Below are 18715 nucleotides of genomic sequence, written 5' to 3'. Positions count from 1 at the left end.
GGTCGAAGCCAGGCAGGAAAGACCACAGGACTCCATCCTTAACAAAGGGTATGGAGTCTCCAGCCAATTTCAGAAAATCTGCAACCTCTCCATTCACAGAGCAGCTGCCTAGCTCTCTATATGGCGAGGATTGGAAATTCCGGCCAGATTTCTGAAGAAAGACTAAAGTCACTGGAAGCAGTGGGCTTCCTTCCAACTTTAACCAAGTTAGCCTTGGGAACTCTAGCTGGTGCTGTCCCCCTGCTTCAGGCCTGCAGTCTCTAAACCTAACAGTTCTAACTGGCAGCCTTGGATTTTGGTACCGTAGCTGGATTGGAATGTAGCCTCAGCTATCAAAATCAAAGGAGAGAGGGCCTCCCTGGTGGCGCAGTGGTTGAGACTCCGCCTGCCGATGCAGGGGATACGGGTTCGTGCCCCGGTCCGGGAGGATCCCATATGCCGCGGAGCAGCTGGGCCCGTGAGCCATGGCCGCTGAGCCTGCGCGTCCGGAGCCTGTGCTCCGCAACGGGAGAGGCCACAACAGTGAGAGGCCCGCATACCGCAAAAAAATAAATAAATAAATAAAATAAAATAAAATCAAAGGAGAGGAACTCAGGGTTCCCTTGGCATGGCTGGAGAAAGACTCTTCCATGGAAGAAAAAGCCTCCCTTTCTCAACGAATGCAGTGAGCCTTGGCTGATGGGCGCTCAGGACTGTCTTGTGCATGGTTCTTGTGTGCCCACCGCAGTGTCCAACTCCCGAGAGAGGTGCTCAGTAACTTCTCTGATGAACCAGAGCCCGAAGGGGTGACTCTAAATATCCCTTAAGAGACCTGCCAAATCATTAGGAATTTGGCCTCTGCCAGTTGTTCTTGGGGGAGGCTTCCTCACACACTGCAGGCTTCAGTGAAGCTGAGCGCAAGTCAGCTCCCCTGAGAGTACTGTAATGAAAGGAGAGTGCACCACAACGCCATGTTTTTCCAAGTGTTACCCATTTATAAATAAGTACATTTGCTTTCATACATACAGTTCATTGTACAGATGGCGATCTGTATACATGGGCAGGAAACTGCATTCATTTAACTTTTCACATCTATCTCACACAGCTCACATGTACAGACAATAAAACTGCTCAAGCAAGTACAGCAAAGGAAAACGTCTTTCCTTATACACAGGGGCCTAGATGCCTCTGTTGGGTGTGGGACATCCCCACTGCACGAGTTCACAACTGTGTGGTGTTCAATATATCAGGATAGAGAACAAACATGCATTGGATAATATACTGTACAGAGAAAGTCCTTTACATCTGAGTTATAGAAAACCTAAAGGAAAACTAAGTGCATTAAAGCTTTTTCCAGCAAGTGTCTTGAAAGGACAGCAAAGAGGAGGAAGAATCAAAATCATATTAGTACAAATCACTCTTTAATTGTAGACTGTACATGTCTGTACTAATTAAAATCATCTTGGATTTGGAGGAGACAGAACAGAGACAAAGATGCTATGCTGGATGGAAAGGCCATGCCTGAGAACGGCACCTGCCCTGAGCCTGGCGAGGAACTGGCCCCACTCAGAAGGAATCAGCCAAAGAGGAAAAAAAAAAAAAAAAAACAGAAACAAAACCAAACCAGAACAGGAAGTGTAACTTACAGAACTTCCAAAAAAACCTGTGAATGAAGTAGAGATCTGGAGCCAGCATTTCTAACTTTTTTCCAGTAAGTTGGTTCACAATAAGGCAGGTACATTCAAGTACTGAATTTTCCAGAATTGACTCTCTGTCTGGTCCTGAGGACCAAAGGGATTGAGTTGAGTCCCCCTAACCAGGTGTTCTGGTTAGCGATTCGGCAAAAGAAAAATCCAGCCAGCAAGTGCTACAACACAGCCCGCTAAGCTCCTTCCTTTCCACAGACTAGGTGGCAAAAACGAGAGTGATGCCGGCCTGCACCTATATGCATCCAGCTAAAACCTGACAGGTCGGCTTAGTGGAGATATCACAGAGTCAGCAGGAAGAAATGAGAGGATACGGGTGAGGAAACATGAAAGTAACACTTGATTTTTGGTGTCCAATTACGCATTCATTTGGTACTGACTTTCAAAGCTCTGACTGTGGCCATCAGCTGGCCACAAGCATCTCAGGGTGGTTCAGCTGCTGTGAGGCATTGGACACCGAAATGCAGGTTACCAACACTTCAGCCCTTGAGTGGTCTGTGTTATAAAAGTTGATGAAGACCCAGTGATTATTCAAGTAGCTCTGCACAGTGGCTCCACCAGCCCCATTGTGCTTGTGTCCAGGCCCCCAGCCAGCCACCTCTTCTTGGGAGCAGCCAGAGCTGAGTTCAAGGCATTGCATGGTGAAGGTTTCCATGACACGTCTTTGTAGGTAGCTCCTACCCCTAAGCCCTTTGTTCACTGTTGTCAGTCATGGTAGCTGGTCAGTCTGGAATTCCTAGAGGAGAAGGAGAGAAAGCCACACACCCCCGGTGCACACGCAACCGGGCGGCACAGGCCTGGTGTGGGAGCAGCTGCAGGCTGCCTCTGCAGGGTAGCTTCTCGAGAAGGGGGCAGCCCCGGGACAGACAGGCAGGCCGGGCGAGGCTGGGATGGGGTGGGTACATCCTGCCCCCTGGGGAGCCTGTTCCATTTTGTGGCAAAGATTCAGCAAGCAACTGGTTTTGTCCAAGGCAATTCTGCAGGAGAAAAATAACTATCTTTGAATCAAACCATCCAACCGTGACACCTCTGGAGTTATAAAAGTTGGAGGCCGAGAGGAACTGAGAGGGATGCTCGTGGGGAAGAAATGGGTCTTCTCCATACCCACTCATCCACCAGAGAAAGGGAGCTCTGGCCAGCCTTCCCCCAACCTCTGCCTGGCTGAAGGTCCAAAGCAGGTAGTGTTCAAAGAGCTTATCTCGCCACATCTGGCACAGATGTGTGAAGACCCCTTTCCAGGCCTTTGTTCCCTCCTTCTCGAACTCTCTTGAGCCTGTGGGCCTGTCTGTTGGCCTGGATGTCGCTCCTCCAGAGATGCTGCCATTCTTTGCTACCAGACAAGCCTGGTGCAGAGCCACAGTGACACCTAGTGGTAAAGTATGGTGAAGCAAGGTGACATCCACAAAAACCCACTGTCTTATGACTAAAATCTAAGGAAAATACTTACGGATATTAAATTAGATACTGATTAATTTTTCTGTTGGGTACATCTCTGGAATATAAAAATACCAATATTTAGAGAGGGGGTTCATAAACTACTATACAATATAAGGACCGAGAATACCTTTCTCTAAGCTGTTCTGTTTACAATAATCCAGGCTTAACTAAATTAGCAAACTTGTTATCTCTGGACAACGACCTGGGGTACTGTACATGATTCTAATTAGTGGAATTTTCCTGAGCCTTCGAGTTTAAGTTAAACACATCTAGAAAGAAGGGCACATGGGGGAGGAACAAGAAGGGTTTGTGCTCTATTAACTTGGGACTTTTAATAGCGCACGTCTGCAACCCGGACAAGATACAACAGCAGATACAAAATGGTCTCCATTTTGTCCATGCCAAATTCTCATGTTACACAGGTTTTCCCTTTACTTTGTAAATAAACATTAATTTTTAATTGTTAATTGTGTGCCTTACTGATCCAGTAAATAAAGTAACCATGTCTCAGGAGTCCCTAAGAAAATTGCTGGAAAAGCACTTTAAAATCACTGCAAATACTTTTTTGTATTTAAAAACTCTTAATCTTTTTGATGCTTATATACAACAGTTATTTCTTGTGCTATAAATGTTGTGATCCACTGCTTGCTTTCTTTCCTTTTTTTTTTTTTTTCCCCTTGAAAAATACACTAAAAGACAAGGGCGGTTTTGCTATTTTCTAATGAAGACATTACTCACACTTAAATATCCAGTATTTATCAGAGTTACAAACAATAAAGTGCACCCATTTAAAGACATGATGTGATGGAAACCCATTAGTGCAAGAATTCTGGGTGAACGGAAGGTAGGATTTGGTGAGAAACCTGTAAGCTGAAGTCTGTCACCACCATCTCCATTTCAGGGTGATGTGAATCGGCTGAGTGGAACTTACCGGTTTCATGTGAAAAACTTCCCCCCCACCTGAAGCCAGACATTGATTCAGCAAGTGCTGCTTGGGGAGGAGGCACCTCTAAGGTACAGCACTGAGATCATCCTGTGGCAGTCAAGTAGCAAAACGGCACAGGCAGTCTGCTTACAAGGAAAAACTTTGTCTCCTGCTCCAATAAGGTCCAGTTGGCAATTTTTAGTCAAAAACAACCGGCGCCCAGTAGTGATATTCACTCCCTCTTACAATGGCTAAAAAAGAATTGCATCTTGACTGTTGACAGTTTAGTGTTTTGGCCAGTAAGGCATGGACCCTAAATCTGTCTGTCCTAGAAAATTCTAAGAGACACGCTCGGGAGAAGTGGCATCAGTGGTGTATTTGTAAAACTACAGCACCTGCTCGCCCACTCAGGTGAGTGCAGGTGGTATGTGTGGTGTTCCAAATAAACAAGGGGCACTTTTCTAATAAACACTGAGAAATTTTCAAAATGTAGCAGCAGCTCCTCAGTGAGTAGTAGTTTAAAAAGGTAAGATGCAAAGAGCCCAACACGGCTGAGACCTGGACAAAAAAAGCTGAGAGGCTGCTGGGCTCCTGGCTGTAGGCTGATGCTATAGCTGTACATTTCACCTTCTTGATGAGAGAGAGAGAAGAGACACTGATGTCCACCCTGGGCTAGGTGAGTGGGAGACAGTCCTTAAGCATCAGAGAGAGTGGACAGAGGCTGGGTCTTGGGTTAGCCTTGCTGTTTACTTCTAGCACAGGACACACATCCTGGCCTGTTCCAGGCTTGGGGGTGCAGGGGTTCATCTATTTGGCAGAATCTAAGTTAGTAAAGAAGTGTTTCTGATTTCAGCTTCATGCTCCCCATGTCTTAACGGTTCTTTCAGAGGACACTTACTATTACAGACAGGTCTGGTCACATCTGGATTTTTATTCAGGAAACCTCCCTTCCTGTAGCCCTTTACTAACAAGAGCAGAATGATTCCTGGTAACAGTGACCGAATTCTCTTTTGTTTAGTTTGTTAATTTTAAGAGCTGATGTGCAGTCGCTACCAGGCCTGTGCTAAGGCTTTGATTTCAGTGTTCTTGCCGTCCATCTCATGCTGGCCTCAGTCACTCAAAGGACCGGTTAGCAAAGGACCACCAGACACAGGAGATGTCTGGAGGGTGACTGGATCAGAAGACTTGCTGTCTACCTTATGTGCTCCTACCCAGGGCTGAAAGGGGTCTTTCTTCACCCTGTAACACTTTGCTGTGCCTGGCTTTTAAATATCAATCCCCAAACACTCCTACCTAGAAAAAGAAAAGAGTAAACAATTCCTGTAATAATAGATAATGAAACAATAGATCTTGAAATGGACAACATTTGCCATGGAATGCAATGGCCCTGGGTGCAAGCTCTGGGAATAAGTCTTACCGTCCCCAGAGAATTCAACTTCCTTCCCCAAAAACCAATTCTTCACTATAACATCTGGGTTAAAAAAAAAAAAAAAAAAGAGGGCCAGTAGAACAAAATCTGGCTCTAGGCAAAGATCCAACTTAACAGGATTACTACACCAGTCAACCTCAGGGAAGAGTATGCTTTTTGAGGGATACGATGCTCAGCGACGTATCAGGACCCAAAAAGTAGATTTCTCCAAGACAGATTTTCTACAGCCCTTCACTGAGAATCCAGAACAGTCTTTCTCTATGTATTTATTCTCTCCCCCACCCATGGAAAATGGGTAGCTTTTAATGGTTAATTTGGCTAAAAACGTAAAGAATAACTCAGTGAATTATTTAAAAGTATGCATGATTCTCATCCAATTTCCTCGGCTGACTGAAATATTTAAACAGCTGGTTTTCTCAATGTTCCTAAAATGCCTCTTGGGAAATCCATGTAGTGACCGTCAAATAACTGTATCGGTGCTTTCTTATTTCTTCTCTTTCTCCTTGATCCTTTACCCCCATAGGAAGACCAGCGATAATCTAAATGAACATTCTAGACCGGATGGCTGCAGGGAGCTGGCGGTCCAGGGGAGGAGACCATGGCACAAGAATGCACTGGGGCTATTTGGATAACACTGGATACGAATGCAAAGGCAAAGGGGCATCACACTCTTTCTAAAGTTCCTAGGAGAAAATGAACAAGAACATCTTATTTTTGTAAAAAAGGAGAAAGACATTTTACACAACAAGAACATCAGTGAAAGCGATTGTCTCCTGGAAGAAAGCTGACCAGTGTGTCTGATCTCCCTGGGTTAAAGCACACGGCACAACAATCTCCTCGTTGGCATCTGAAGAGAGGGAGAGAGCGTGTGGCTAGGGTACAGACAAAAGAAACCCAAGTCCTGGCTCCCCGGAGGCCAGCTTCCCAGTTGGCTGCATGCAAAGGATTTCGGCATGTGGGCTGCCACCTCTGAACACCACGCGGAAACTACATGAGAAATTAAGCCAGAGAACTACCTCGAATGTGGAAACCAAGCCTGAAAATGTGCAGTGAACACATAGGGGTCTCACTCCAACACACGTCTTTTAAACATTAGACTCCACAAATGGTCTCTTTGGTTTGATAGGGGACGTCTGCCCATGTCGAGAGTCCCGGGACAGCTGCCTATGCAGGTTGTCCTGGTACGCCTGAGCCACAGGGAGGGTCCGAGCCACCTTCACGTCGGGGTACGAGGACGCCTGGCTAACTCTCTCCAGCAGGTCTCCGCGCGACCCGTTGGCCAGCATCCCATGGGGGCTGTAGTAATCGTCCTCCAGCAAATGGCCGTTCTGTGCATTGTTGGTTTTGTTATAAAAGGCAATGTTGCTGATGGATGACGGTGGGCTGAAGGACTCGGGCTGAGGCAGGTTGCCTGGAGATGTAGGACTGAGAACGGTATCCACCGATGACACTGCCCAGGTCCGATTCTGCTGGTGAAGGTGGGGGTACTGTTGAGTCCGGGCTGTTTTATCTATGATCCCCATGAATGGTGTGGTCCTGGATCGGGTAGGCTCACTAGGGTAACCTCCCTGAGTGGGAGACACTGGAGACAGCTCGTCACATGACCTATCATATGCCGGCTTCAGTGGGATCTCCATTTGCTGAATCGAGGAAGACGGCCGGAAGGTAGGGGTTAGGTTGGAGGCGGATGAGATACTGTTGCTAGATGGAGAGAAACGGAGGCCTACGCTTTGGGAGTGCAGCAGTGGCCTGGGAGTCGGTGGGTGGGGTTTGATTTCATTAGGGTTGATGCTAATAGGTCTTCTGATTAAATGTGACACGTCGGGGGAACCTAGCTGGCTGGAGGAACGCTCCAGATCTAGCTTTGAGTGACAGACTGGGTAATAGGATGCGGACTGGCTACGCCCAATCTGTGGTGTCTGGCTGTATCTCATGCCACCTCGATAGGCGGAGGAAGGTCGCTGGGGAAGGTCTTCTTTGGTCAACCCTCCATGCTGACAGATGGCGCCTGCACTCAGGCTGGCCTGCACATGCTGCACGGGTCTCCCATCCCCTACAATCCCCCCGATTGACCCTTGATAAACCAACCGGCTCTGACTTACTCCTATGTCTCCTTGTGAAGACTGGTATTTACCAGCCATTGAATGGGCCACTTGGCCATAGGCCCCTGTGGAGATGACGGTGCTCGAATGAACTGCTGAGCTGGGCTGGTTGCTTCTCACAATCTGGGCTTTGGCCGGCTGGAGCCTGAGCCCTTGCTGGGGCACTGCCACAGGAAGCTGGGGCATCTGGTAGGGCCGCTGGGCCATCTTGGATAATGGAGATTTCGGTCTGCCAGGAAGCTGACTAACATTTGTTTCTTGCTGATAGCGCACGGGGGAGCCTGACTGGGATCTATAGACGCTCATGCTTTCCGCCGGAGGGCTGGCCCGATACTGAGGGCCTCTGCGGAGAGGGGACGGGGGAGGGCTCGGGTATTCCTTGCCCTGCCCTCCCACAGGAGGGGGGCTGAAGCGGTAAGATCCTCCCTGATGAGCTGGGGAAGTATGCGGGGGGCTAGGCCTGTAATGTGAGTTCTGGTGAGTCGGAGAAAGAGCAGGTGAGGTGGACTGATAGCTCTGCCTAGTGGGAGAACCTACAGAACTACTGGACCGGAAGTCAAAAACCTGATGAGAGCCAAGAGGCGAGCTGGAGATGTAGGCCGCGTCACGGTGGGCCGGGGAGGAGGGCGGGCTCTGGATTATCGGGAGCCCCTGGCTGGGCCGAGCCTCCGTCTGGAGGCCGATGGACACATCCTCAACATCCTGTTCCAAGAACTCCTCCTCGAGTATGTCCTGCACGGAGTAGGTATCTTCATGCCGGGGTTCGGGTTCTGTTTCTTCCGGTAACTGCTGCTGAGGCTGCGGCTGTGCCGCCGGCGGCTGTTGCTGCATCTGTCGACACTCTTCCTCCACCCGCAGCAGAAGTCTCTGGATCTCACGGTTGTTTGGACACAGCTTGATGGCCTCGTTCAGGTCCTCTAAGGCTGCTGCAAACTGTCTGCTTGACAAAATGTAAACACAGGAACTGGAGTTATTCTGAATCGACAGGAACCACCAAGAGCTGAGAACACGGTCACTGTTTCAGAGAACTGTTAGCGTCTGGGGGCATCTGGGGGGGGGGCTTTGGTTTCGTCTGATTTGTAAGGAAGGAAGTAGGTAGGCTGTCATTCCAGAAGAGTCCAGAATGATTCCCTAGCCAGTTCAGCCTCCATCTTCCCTCTGGCCTCTCTGGGATCAGTGGAGAAATGTCCCCATTTTGTCAGTCCAGCCAGGCCCTTCAGGAAGTGTCTCTCAGTGTCCAAATGCACACCAGGTAGTATGAGGGTTGGGTGGGGTTGTCATTTACAGGGTCACTGTCAATTAGCTTAGGAACAAAACAGTAACTACAATAGTTAAAATCTTGCTGATCCAGCAGAATTTTTTCTTTATATTTTAGCTCCAATTTTCAGGCCTGTTCCATCCTAGGCAAGAACCCTGTCCTCTGCCCTCTCTACCCCTCGCCCCACAGCACTGTGGCTCCTCCATTCTGCTGCATCAAAGCTGGGCAGGTATTAGGCTTGCTGACTAGAAAACTCAGCTTCTGATCTACAAATAAGGACACAAACAGTCAGAGATACTCCCATCCTCTCTATTCACCTTGCCCAGAAAAGGGGCAAATTGGCCTTGTGGGGAAGGAATAATCCAAGGGGAAAGAGAATTTGACAGTCAAGCTTCTGTAAGAACTCTGTTGCCCCAGCTAATTAAGACTAAGATCACTGCCACCATCATCACTAGACTTAACCTGGGTTTGATTTTCAGGACCACATGCCCCCTGGTCATAGCTGTGAACCTGAAGCAGTTCTTTTACAGGCAGAGCCGGGGAGAAGGGCAGGGCGCCGGGCAGGAGGCAGTAAGGACAGTGACAAGTTACCTAAAGATCACTGATGGCAGTTTCTAGATCTTTCTGGAGCCTGTCCTGCCCACTGGCCAGACCACAGCAGATGGGGCATGAGAGATGGGGTTTCCCTTGGGCCCTCTCAGTCCTGGCAGCAGGACCTCCTGTCTCCATGCATGTGCGGTGTGGTGCTGGGAGGGGTGGGTATGTGAGAAGGAGGCTTGATGCCACCAGACTTGAGGAGAGCCCCAGGAGGAAGACTAAATGATCCAGGGAAAATCTCCCAAATGCCTGTCAGAAAAGAAAGAGGAGCCTGTGATACATGACCCATCCTACTTTCCCCTCTAAAAGGGCTGGGAGGACATTTCGCTCAAGTGACCTCTCCTTAAGCCACCAGCGTCTCTACGCTATCTGCTTTGGGGGTTCAAAAGCGACGGAGATATGGCAGAGGCTTCTTGGAAGAAGGTGCCATTCTCCAACAATGAAAAAGGTAGTTTTCTCCCAAAGGAAAATGCTCTAGGTCTCCACAGCCCCAAAGAGTTGCCAGCTGTACGATGCGTTCTGTGTGATGGGAGCCATCCCCAGAGCTCGGTCCTGCGAGTCCTCAGGGACAGACAGATGGGTCTGTCCGATATGCCCCAGGATGGTCTACGTTGCCTTGGCCCGATTTTCAGAAAGGAGAGCTCTTGCTTCTCACCCTCTCTCTCTCTCTCCTCACCTGCTGCTGCGTTTTGCCCTTGCTCTTGCATAGTAAGCTTCATAAGATTTCGGTTTCAGCTCCAGGGCCTTAGTAGCAAATTCCTCCGCCATTCCAAAATCCTGTCATTACAATAGGTGTGCAAATGAGTCATTGAAGAGATATGAAAAATAGACAGCTTGGGAATAAAACAGATTATATGTACATTTCTTTGACATTCATGGACGGAACACCTGGGATGCTTGACATGCCTGGCATGGCTCTAGCCACGTGGCCCAGACTGAAAGTTCCTTCTGCCTTTTGCCCTGTGTGGCCCTGCGATGGCTCACAGGAACTCATCTGCCCAAAAGTAGGAAAATGTTTTTAATTTGTCCTCTTTCTGCCTTTGTAAGATAGCTCTTTCTGGTCCAGAAGCCAAACGTCAACCCACTGAAGCTCTTGAAGGTGGAAACCCGAACGCTTGCTGCACACGCGTTATATGAGGCAAACACACATGTCAACGCCTCATGTGTACCCTCGTCCTACCCCCCACCTTCCTGCCGCACCCACTATTCCTTGGCTTTAAAGGGATGAGAAATAAGTCTAGGAAGATGGGATTTGTGTAACAAAGAAATGACTGGCTATGGAGACTTGATGGAGGAGGGATGTCAGACAGGCTTGCGTTCAATTCTCTGCTCTGCTTTGCAAGCCCTCAGGGTGTGTTGTGTGTTTTCTTATCCATACGGACCTCCCAGGTAGGATTAAGAGCAATAAAGCATTTGAAAGCTCCATACACAGTCCCTGGCGCACAGGAGATGCTCAATGAACGGTAGTTTCCATTCTGTTTCATAGAGGCTTCTCTGGCCTGCTCCTTCTCTTAACTTGTTCCTTACTAAGGAAGCATTTATAATTTAAATAATAAGAGTGAAACAAGAGAGAAGACTGGCTGTCACTGGGGCCCATGCCGTCACCTCATCTCTTAATCACTGAGGCTCCCTGGAGGAACACGGTCCCATCTGTCCTCATTCTGAGAAGCCCTGGGAACAGGAACCAGGGGAACGAAGCCATAGTCTTCAAGACACCCTTACCTACTAAACTAAAGGGAAAGGTTTTCTCCTCTTTTACTATCAAAGCCATAGTACAGCACACTAGCCTCTGGTTAAACTTGTGAGTCCTAAGGCAGAACAAAGGCCCTGGGGTGGAGGTAAAGTTGAAAAAAAAAAAAAAGAAAGAAAAAAAATTAATGCGCAACTTTCTACATAGGATGACAGACTTCAGGTGGTCCTGGGAGGTGATTAACTGTTTCTGACCCAACGTGGAGCTGCAGAGGAAGTGTTCTATTTTATAGCATCGGCTTCCAGCTCTGCTGTTTCAACCTTTCCCCTTAATTTTTTCTTTTGGGACAATCATTATTTCTGGGAAGATTACAGAGTATTTTTAAGAAGCAGACTATTTGTGAGGCAAAAAGGCAGCCAGCAGGTTGGCAGCAGCTTCGGAGCTTTGTCTAACTCTTACTAACTGGAGCTGGAGGAGACCCTTGCTGCTGTTTCTTCTGTTTCACATAAGAACCTCACTGCCTTTCCCCGAGAACCTCTCCCACGTCCCCACTCTCCTCAGCACCTGGGAAAACTCCGCCTCTCAGGGCATCACTGTGCCCTCTGAGATGCCCATGTCTATTTATCAGGGTGCTCTTTTCACTACCATCTAAAGATGGATGATATAAAGGTCACTTTTCCAGAACCGACAGCAGATCTGTTGCTACTGAGGCTGAAAGCTCACTTCTGTACACCTGAGTTCTCTATCCCTTTATTCAAACATTCCTGTTTGGCTTGGATTATTTTTATCTCCTGAGGAACCATGAGACCTCAGGCTAGTGGATGTCAGAGATTCCTGACATGATCCTGGCTATTCCCAGGATCTGAGAGAGGGTTCTTGGCCCAGGAGTGTCTGCAGGGCAAGGGAGCAGTGCCTGAGGGCATCAGAGGCTGTATCTGCGAGGCAGGCAAGAAGGACCAAGGACTATTTAGGGGATAATAAAGGACCAGGAGGAGTTCTAAGACTCCCTCTGTGACAAGAAGGGACGTGTTATGTTAGAATAAAAGGATGAAGAAAGAAGTGAAAAGTTGAAGATTAGCCTTAGAAATTAAACCTTGAAGTTCATGGTCCTGGGCCCTCTTTCCAGCCCTTCCTTAAATGACTAAGGGGGTCTACCAGTAAGGAAGGGAATGACTAAAATTTGTATCTAATTGCAGCTGGAATTCCAGTGACCACTGCTCTCACATTTTCCCAAAGACCAGAAAATTGACTTGGGGGCAGGGCAGGATGATGATGGCATTCCAATCACTTTCAGCAGGAATTAGGAAAATTCAGAAAGCTACAAAGTGCTCACAGGATTAACTTTTTTATAGTTTGAGGTACGGATTGTACTTAGACTTGATTTCTTTCAAATTGCAAATGTCAGTGCTCTGTGAAGGACAACCAAGTTCCAAATGGGGCAGACAAGGATTTCAGGGGCCTGGTAAAAGCCAGTGCGTGACATGGACTGTCAACTTCCAGGACTGCAGAAAGGAGCTGGGATGAGAGGGACTTACGTTCATTTTCCTGCGACATCGAGAGAGGTTGAGGAGGAGAGACACTTTTAGCTCCCGGAAGGTTTTCAAGTCCTCACCAAACCCTTCTCTAGGGAATTTCTTCAGAGCGTACTGGTAGCGCTGGGCAGCTTCCTTTACTTTTCCTTTCTAGTGGGAGCACAAGATAGCAAAACACACTGTTGGTTTGCTGAGCAGCTGAGGAGGTTTGCCCCCACTCCCTTCCTCTCTCCGCAGTTACTACTAAGGGTTAGCCCTCCCAACACCAGCCCTGACGGTGACAGCAGAAGGGTCCAGTCTTTTCTACTGGAAGCTCACCTGGCAGGCAAGGGATGACGAAGGGGATTCCCAAGATACAAGCCAGAGAAACAAAGTCTTGGCGTATGAAAGGCCTGGGACCCCAGCTTCCCAACTGGACTCCCAAGGAACTGACCTTGTTCATTTCAAAGGAGGTTTTTCTCCACCTGATCTCCCTAGGACACATAGCATTTCCCAGTCCCAATCACTCCAAAGTTATTACTACTTCTTTACATTTGTCTGATCTGAAAATTCTTTTTGTTCCACCTTGCCAGTCCTCTACAAGAGGCCATTCTCTTCCTCACAAAGGATGTGGGAGCTACAGCAGTCTAGCTGTTGCTCCCCTAATCTCATGGCATAAAAGAATATCAATGAGTCTTCCCCCGTTTTTCGAAAAGGCATGGGGTAGGGTGGTGGTAGAGAAGTGAAATTTAGAATTTGTGATTCCATCTGACTATGTCAGAGGGATTTTCCAAGATGAGGTAAATCTATGACCCACCTAGGGACCTGGTCACAGGGGCCTTGAACTTTTCTTACATTTTGCATCTGAAAATCTATAAGCTGAGCCCAGAATGATGCAGGAGGCATCTCACACTCTGTTAGCTGCCCTTTATCCACTCCATTCCGTCTGTATAGTTGCAACTCCAACCAGGGATCCTGATCTTTTATTTTCTCTTTAGACCCTTTCACTGAGGATAGACTTGGGAGTCTTCCAAGGCAGAATTCTGGGTAGAAGCAGCAGTAGCTCTGCCTGTTTAGGAGGTAGGGCTCCTTGTCTTAGGGTGCCAGAAGTTATGTCGTGAACAGGGCTGAGATTCTTGACAGCAATGCCACTCTCCAGTCCATAAACATGGCACCCTGAGAGGCCCTTCTTTGAAGTCATGTAAAATCATGGTTGGGTCAGAACTCAAGTTTCCTAGGAGCCTAAGAGTCCTAGATTACAATAACTCTCACTCAAAGGGTCTTCGGGAAGTACAACTCTACTCCCAGGAGCTCTGAATACTCCTTACACAAGGCGGAAGTAACGTGCATCACAATCATTTCCTCACCTTTGGGCCTGGGCACGTCTCAGTGACACCCGCTGCCAAAAGCTGGGCTGGATTTGTATTTACTTTAGGAGAAGAAGATTCAGCTCATCTTAACACAATAAGATAACTCTGACATGGAAAGTTCTTAAGGGACTTCCTGCAGCCCATGGGAGTTTGTGTGTGTTAGGGTATGGAGCCTTCAGCTTGAACTGTGAGTACAAGAAGACTTCATACCTTTTTTGTTGTCATTCAGTGAATGACTTCAAGTAAATCTTGTAATTGCTATTTGTCTTGGTTTCCTTTTCTTCCTCAGGGATGCTGATAAGCTATTATTACTACAGATTTTTAAGTCTACATATATATTAAATATAAAAGCTAACACTGATGCCTCTTTCTCACAGACTGAAAATATCTGCACTATATAACGTTTCTTTTACTTGTCCCATGGTTTCCAGGCTCCAATGAACAGATTCCATGTAGAATCTACGTATCTGCCTATTAGTGACCAGGTAAAACTAGGTCTTTAGGTTCATCAGCTGCAGGCATGTGCAGGCTACTCTTGCTCTCTTGTTGAGAAAGCAAAATCCTGGGATCCTCAGCTTATGAGCCCACCACTGAGGGATGGCATTGCCTCTAGAGCCAAGGGTGAGACCTGCCGAGACTTTGGGAGATTCTACAAGTAGAGAACAGTCAGCGGCTGTCTGGAGGACATGGTTCCTTCCTCCCCTCACCTTATAAAACATGTCTCCCTCTTCCATCAGCTTGCTCAGCAGGATGATCATGATGTCTGGTTTGGAGGTGGCCATCGCCCATGTGGCTGGACCTGTAGTGTACAGGATGCATGATGGGTAAAAAACTCATACAATGTAAGGGTGGTAGGAAGCTAGGTGAAAAAAACACCCTTGGGGAATTTCTGCTGAGAGAACAACTTGCTCCACAACAATGGCCTCAACTTTTAGAACTGGGAGTGTCTTAGTAACTCCCACTGCCAAGAAGCTGTGTTGGATTTGTATTCACCTTAAAATAAGAATGTTTGAACTGTCTGAGTTTGCACCATTGGAGGGCAGCAAAGCCTGCGTGTTGCATTTGGGCAGGCGATGGCTTAGTTTGGAGTTATTTTAAATAAGGAAATTGGGAGAAAGGGTTTACATTAAATGTCACCATAAGATTTTAAAAATCCCAAAAGGGTAATTTATTTTAGAATCTGGGACTCAAAACCCCCAGCTGTTTAGTCTCAATTTTTAAATACGTTCTTTGCAGAAGGGAAACCATGAAAGACTCTAAAGGCTCCCGTAATTGGTAAGTACTGAATAGGACTCCTGGGATTCATGCTGAACCAGGAGCACGGTTCCAATGTGAAACAAGCCAACATGACTGAGGACCACTTTACCCACAAAGAGAAAGAAAAGGTTAACTCGATTAGTTTACGGATGCCTGAATTATTTACCAACTAAGCTTTTCAGGGTTAGTTATCAAAAGTTCAAGTTATTCTCTACAACAGTCATTAAAAAAAAATCTTCTTTTAAGGTGAAGTAAATTAAAAGATTAGAGGTGTAGGGAACTCATGCAGGCTAAATCAAAGAGGAGAAGGCAAAGCTGACCAAGCCATCAGACCACGCCTGATGCTGACAGCGGTGAAATATACCTCGTGGGCGACTCGGTAACGTCTGACAACCTTCAAAGAAAGGAGAAAACAAAAAGTTGTAGGAGAGGAAAAAAAAATGGATGAAGGTGAAAAACAAAAAAAAAAAAAAAAAAAAAAAAAAGAAGGAAAAAGCAGCAGTGAGAGGCAGGCAGCAAAAAAGCCAGCATATCAGCCAACCCTTGTCTACAGGTCTGAGGGATGGGGAGCGGATGGGACAGCAGCCGCAGGGACTCCAGAGTCCAAAGCACATACAGAGCAAGGGAAAGCGAAGGCTGTGGCGGTGCAGGGATCCAGGATGCTCACAGGGTGGGGCTGTTACCGAGGCATCAGCGCTGAGATGTGCTTAAGGTCAGAGCAGCCTCCTGGCTAAGGCTACTCGGGGCACGGCAGATAACCGTGCGATTTTGGACACAGGGTAGTGTAGACCATGGCTCAGATGGTGCTTTCTCTGGGCCAAGAGTCTTTCTGTTCACTTGGACAATAACTGGGCCAGGGCAGAGGGGAAACTATATACACTCACACCACACACCCAGGGCAGCCAGACCACCGGACCAGTCTGGCCCCTGGGCACAGATGGCCAGCACCTTCTTCCTTTTTCCTACCTATCTTGGCTCCTTTCTTCAGAAGAGTGACAACAACAGAAGTGTTCCGGCACCCCACGGCCCTGTCCAAAGGGCGCATTCCGCTGTAGTCAACATGCTCGATCATGGCCCCGTGATCCACCAGGAACTGGACCTAGGACACAGATGAAGCAGCGCAGTTAACCCAGGTGTAACGGCTCACACTGCTCCACTCAGGCCTCTGGCTGCTGCCTGCCCTTTATTCAACTACTGGTTTGAACCAGGCTGGACAGTCATGGTATTCCAGGCCAGACCTACGTTCCTGGTCTTTAATGGTGTTTTGAATGTTCCCGCCCTCGAGCAAGTACAGATCTGAGAACTCTGTATCAGGAATCATCAACCCCAGATAACACTGTGGATAGAGAACCTTCCCTGTTCTTACCACCCTGAGGCTTGGTTAAAGGCACTCACCACCTCAGCATCACCATAGAAAGCCGCCAGATCCAGTGGGGTGCGGCCATTCTTGTCAGCATGGTCTGTGGCAGCTCCATTATCCACCAGAGAACGTACTACTGAGAGATGACCCTTCAAACAAGCCCAGCTGAGGGCTGTCAATCCTTCTTTGTCCATTAGTGCGATGGAGGCACCTACAAGAGCAGGCATAACACAGGGCTGAGGAAACATGAAAAACATGAAAACTCACAGCAGGAGGGAAAGATGGTATTTAAGGTGTCCACTCGGCCAAAGCACAGCTTATGTTTCTGGTATGTGAGTTGTCTTTTGATAAAACTGTTAACAAAATTGCTCCCACAAGCTGTCAGTACAAGAGTCCAGTTCTTTGACAGGGCAGCCTATCCTGGGTTGTGCATAATCTCTCCCCAAGCTTACTGTTTATCCTTAAGTTTCATTATTCCTCTGTGAGAATCCTCAACTTTGCCCCAAATGGATGTGCTCACCACCTCTAGAATCTCCCACAAGTACTCCTGTATCCTCACTTCTGGTCATGCTGCTCCCATGTGTGGATACCTTTTTTCTCCCCATGACTTACCTCACTTCTACCTGTTCTCTAGGAACCATCTCAAACCTCCCTGTCTCCAAAAAGCTTCTCCCATTCACTGTTACCTCATCTTGAACCTGCTTTGGACATATGTCACCTTATTCTGTTATTAATCTTTTTTTAATGTATCCCACTTATTTGTAAAGTGCATGTTTTCTGAACTTGGCAAAAATCTTCGATTTCTAATGGTATAAACTCCTTGAGAGGTTCTCATAAAATAAGGAGCTCAGAACATGTTTATCATTGATGATAGTATCAGGCCACCTTCTCCCGCCTTAGAATGGGAGGGAAACGGACTCATGGGAAGAGACTGAGCCCAGGCCAGGAAGGAAACAGGAGTTTAATTAAACTAGTCAGCCTTCAACAACCCCATCCCCACTCTTTTAGCCTATTTTATATTCTACATCTTCTTCCCTTCAACATTTCTATTTTCACCTGTGAGGAGCAAGCACACTTGACATACTGTTTTTGTAATTAGTCTAAGATTCAATATACGTTTGGTTCTCAGCCTAGACTGCAAGCTCTTGGATGGTAAAGAGCCTGTCGTGCCCTCGCTAGTTTTGAAGAGCACCTAAGATGACTCTTTCCACACAGTGGGCATGACATGCTCACTAACTAAATTAGAGATCAACTTACTGCACACACAGTACATTTTCCAGGCTGCCTCCTCAGCCAGACAGGATTCAGATGTCAGAGCAAGCTCAGGACCTGCCACAGCCAGGCTCTGGGGCTACTCAGCAGATATGTGGCCTATCACCTCTGTATCCCTAGAGGTCAGACAACCAGACTTTGTGGCTTCCCGTAACAGGATGAAGGGTTGGAAAGTACGATACTTCTAACCCTGAGGACAGCCATCCATGCAGTGGGTTATCTTTTCACAATGGTGTAGTTTGCAACTAAAACATTGACTCTAACATGGAATGAATCTGAATATGGGACAGAATCTAAGGAGTTTTCTCAGATGCAACATCTATAAATTTCCTGGACAGAGTCTTCAGGGGTGGAAAAAGCAGGATAAGAAGGTTCTGGATGTATGTTACAGATAAATTGATTTTACAAAGATAAGGGAAGCTGGAATTTAAGAAATTAAAAGGAGATACATATGAAAAAAACCCAGGTATTCAATTTCCTCCGGAAATTCAATTTGAAATCTTCCTCTTCTCTCTTTTCTTCTCCGGGCAGTTAACAGAATCACAGTTCTCCCAAACATCCATTTTCGAACTTTGGAGTTACCATCAACTCATCTATCCTTACGACCTGCATGTAATCAACACTTATATCCAAAATCTTTTTTGCACTTGGCCCTCCTGTTCTATCCTAACAGCTACTGCACCTGGATTCGGCATTACCTCTCATCGACTCAATGACAATGGCTTCCTAATTGATCCCCAGGTCCACTATAATCCCTTCATCAACTCTACTATTCACACTACTGCCAAAGTGATTTTTCTTTTTTTTTTTTAAAGCGCAACT

At 47.2% G+C, this 18715-nt stretch overlaps 1 protein-coding gene across 6 annotated transcripts in view; it reads right to left on the bottom strand.

Moving 5' to 3' along the window:
* Window positions 1–974: 974 nt before the first annotated feature.
* TANC2 (tetratricopeptide repeat, ankyrin repeat and coiled-coil containing 2) overlaps window positions 975–18715 on the bottom strand; it is a 363149-nt gene continuing 345408 nt past the window's right edge. For 4 of the 6 annotated variants that reach the window (XM_060080801.1, XM_060080802.1, XM_060080803.1 and 1 more), the window contains 6 exons: window positions 16657–16832; window positions 16228–16360; window positions 14712–14803; window positions 12659–12805; window positions 10110–10210; window positions 6068–8515 (listed from right to left, as the gene is read on the bottom strand). In XM_060080801.1, the coding sequence (XP_059936784.1) occupies window positions 6562–8515; window positions 10110–10210; window positions 12659–12805; window positions 14712–14803; window positions 16228–16360; window positions 16657–16832 (2603 nt within the window). In that variant the 3' untranslated portion in view covers window positions 6068–6561. Of the gene's footprint in view, window positions 8516–10109; window positions 10211–12658; window positions 12806–14711; window positions 14804–16227; window positions 16361–16656; window positions 16833–18715 lie in introns of all 6 variants that reach the window. The other 2 variants (XM_060080807.1, XM_060080805.1) reach the window with 2 other exon arrangements.

This window comes from Mesoplodon densirostris, chromosome 18, assembly GCF_025265405.1.
Source record: "Mesoplodon densirostris isolate mMesDen1 chromosome 18, mMesDen1 primary haplotype, whole genome shotgun sequence".
In the NCBI taxonomy this organism is placed as follows: Eukaryota; Metazoa; Chordata; class Mammalia; order Artiodactyla; family Ziphiidae; genus Mesoplodon; species Mesoplodon densirostris.
The sequence above is the reverse complement of the archived record's forward strand: the minus strand, read 5'-3'. Positions and strand labels throughout refer to the sequence as shown.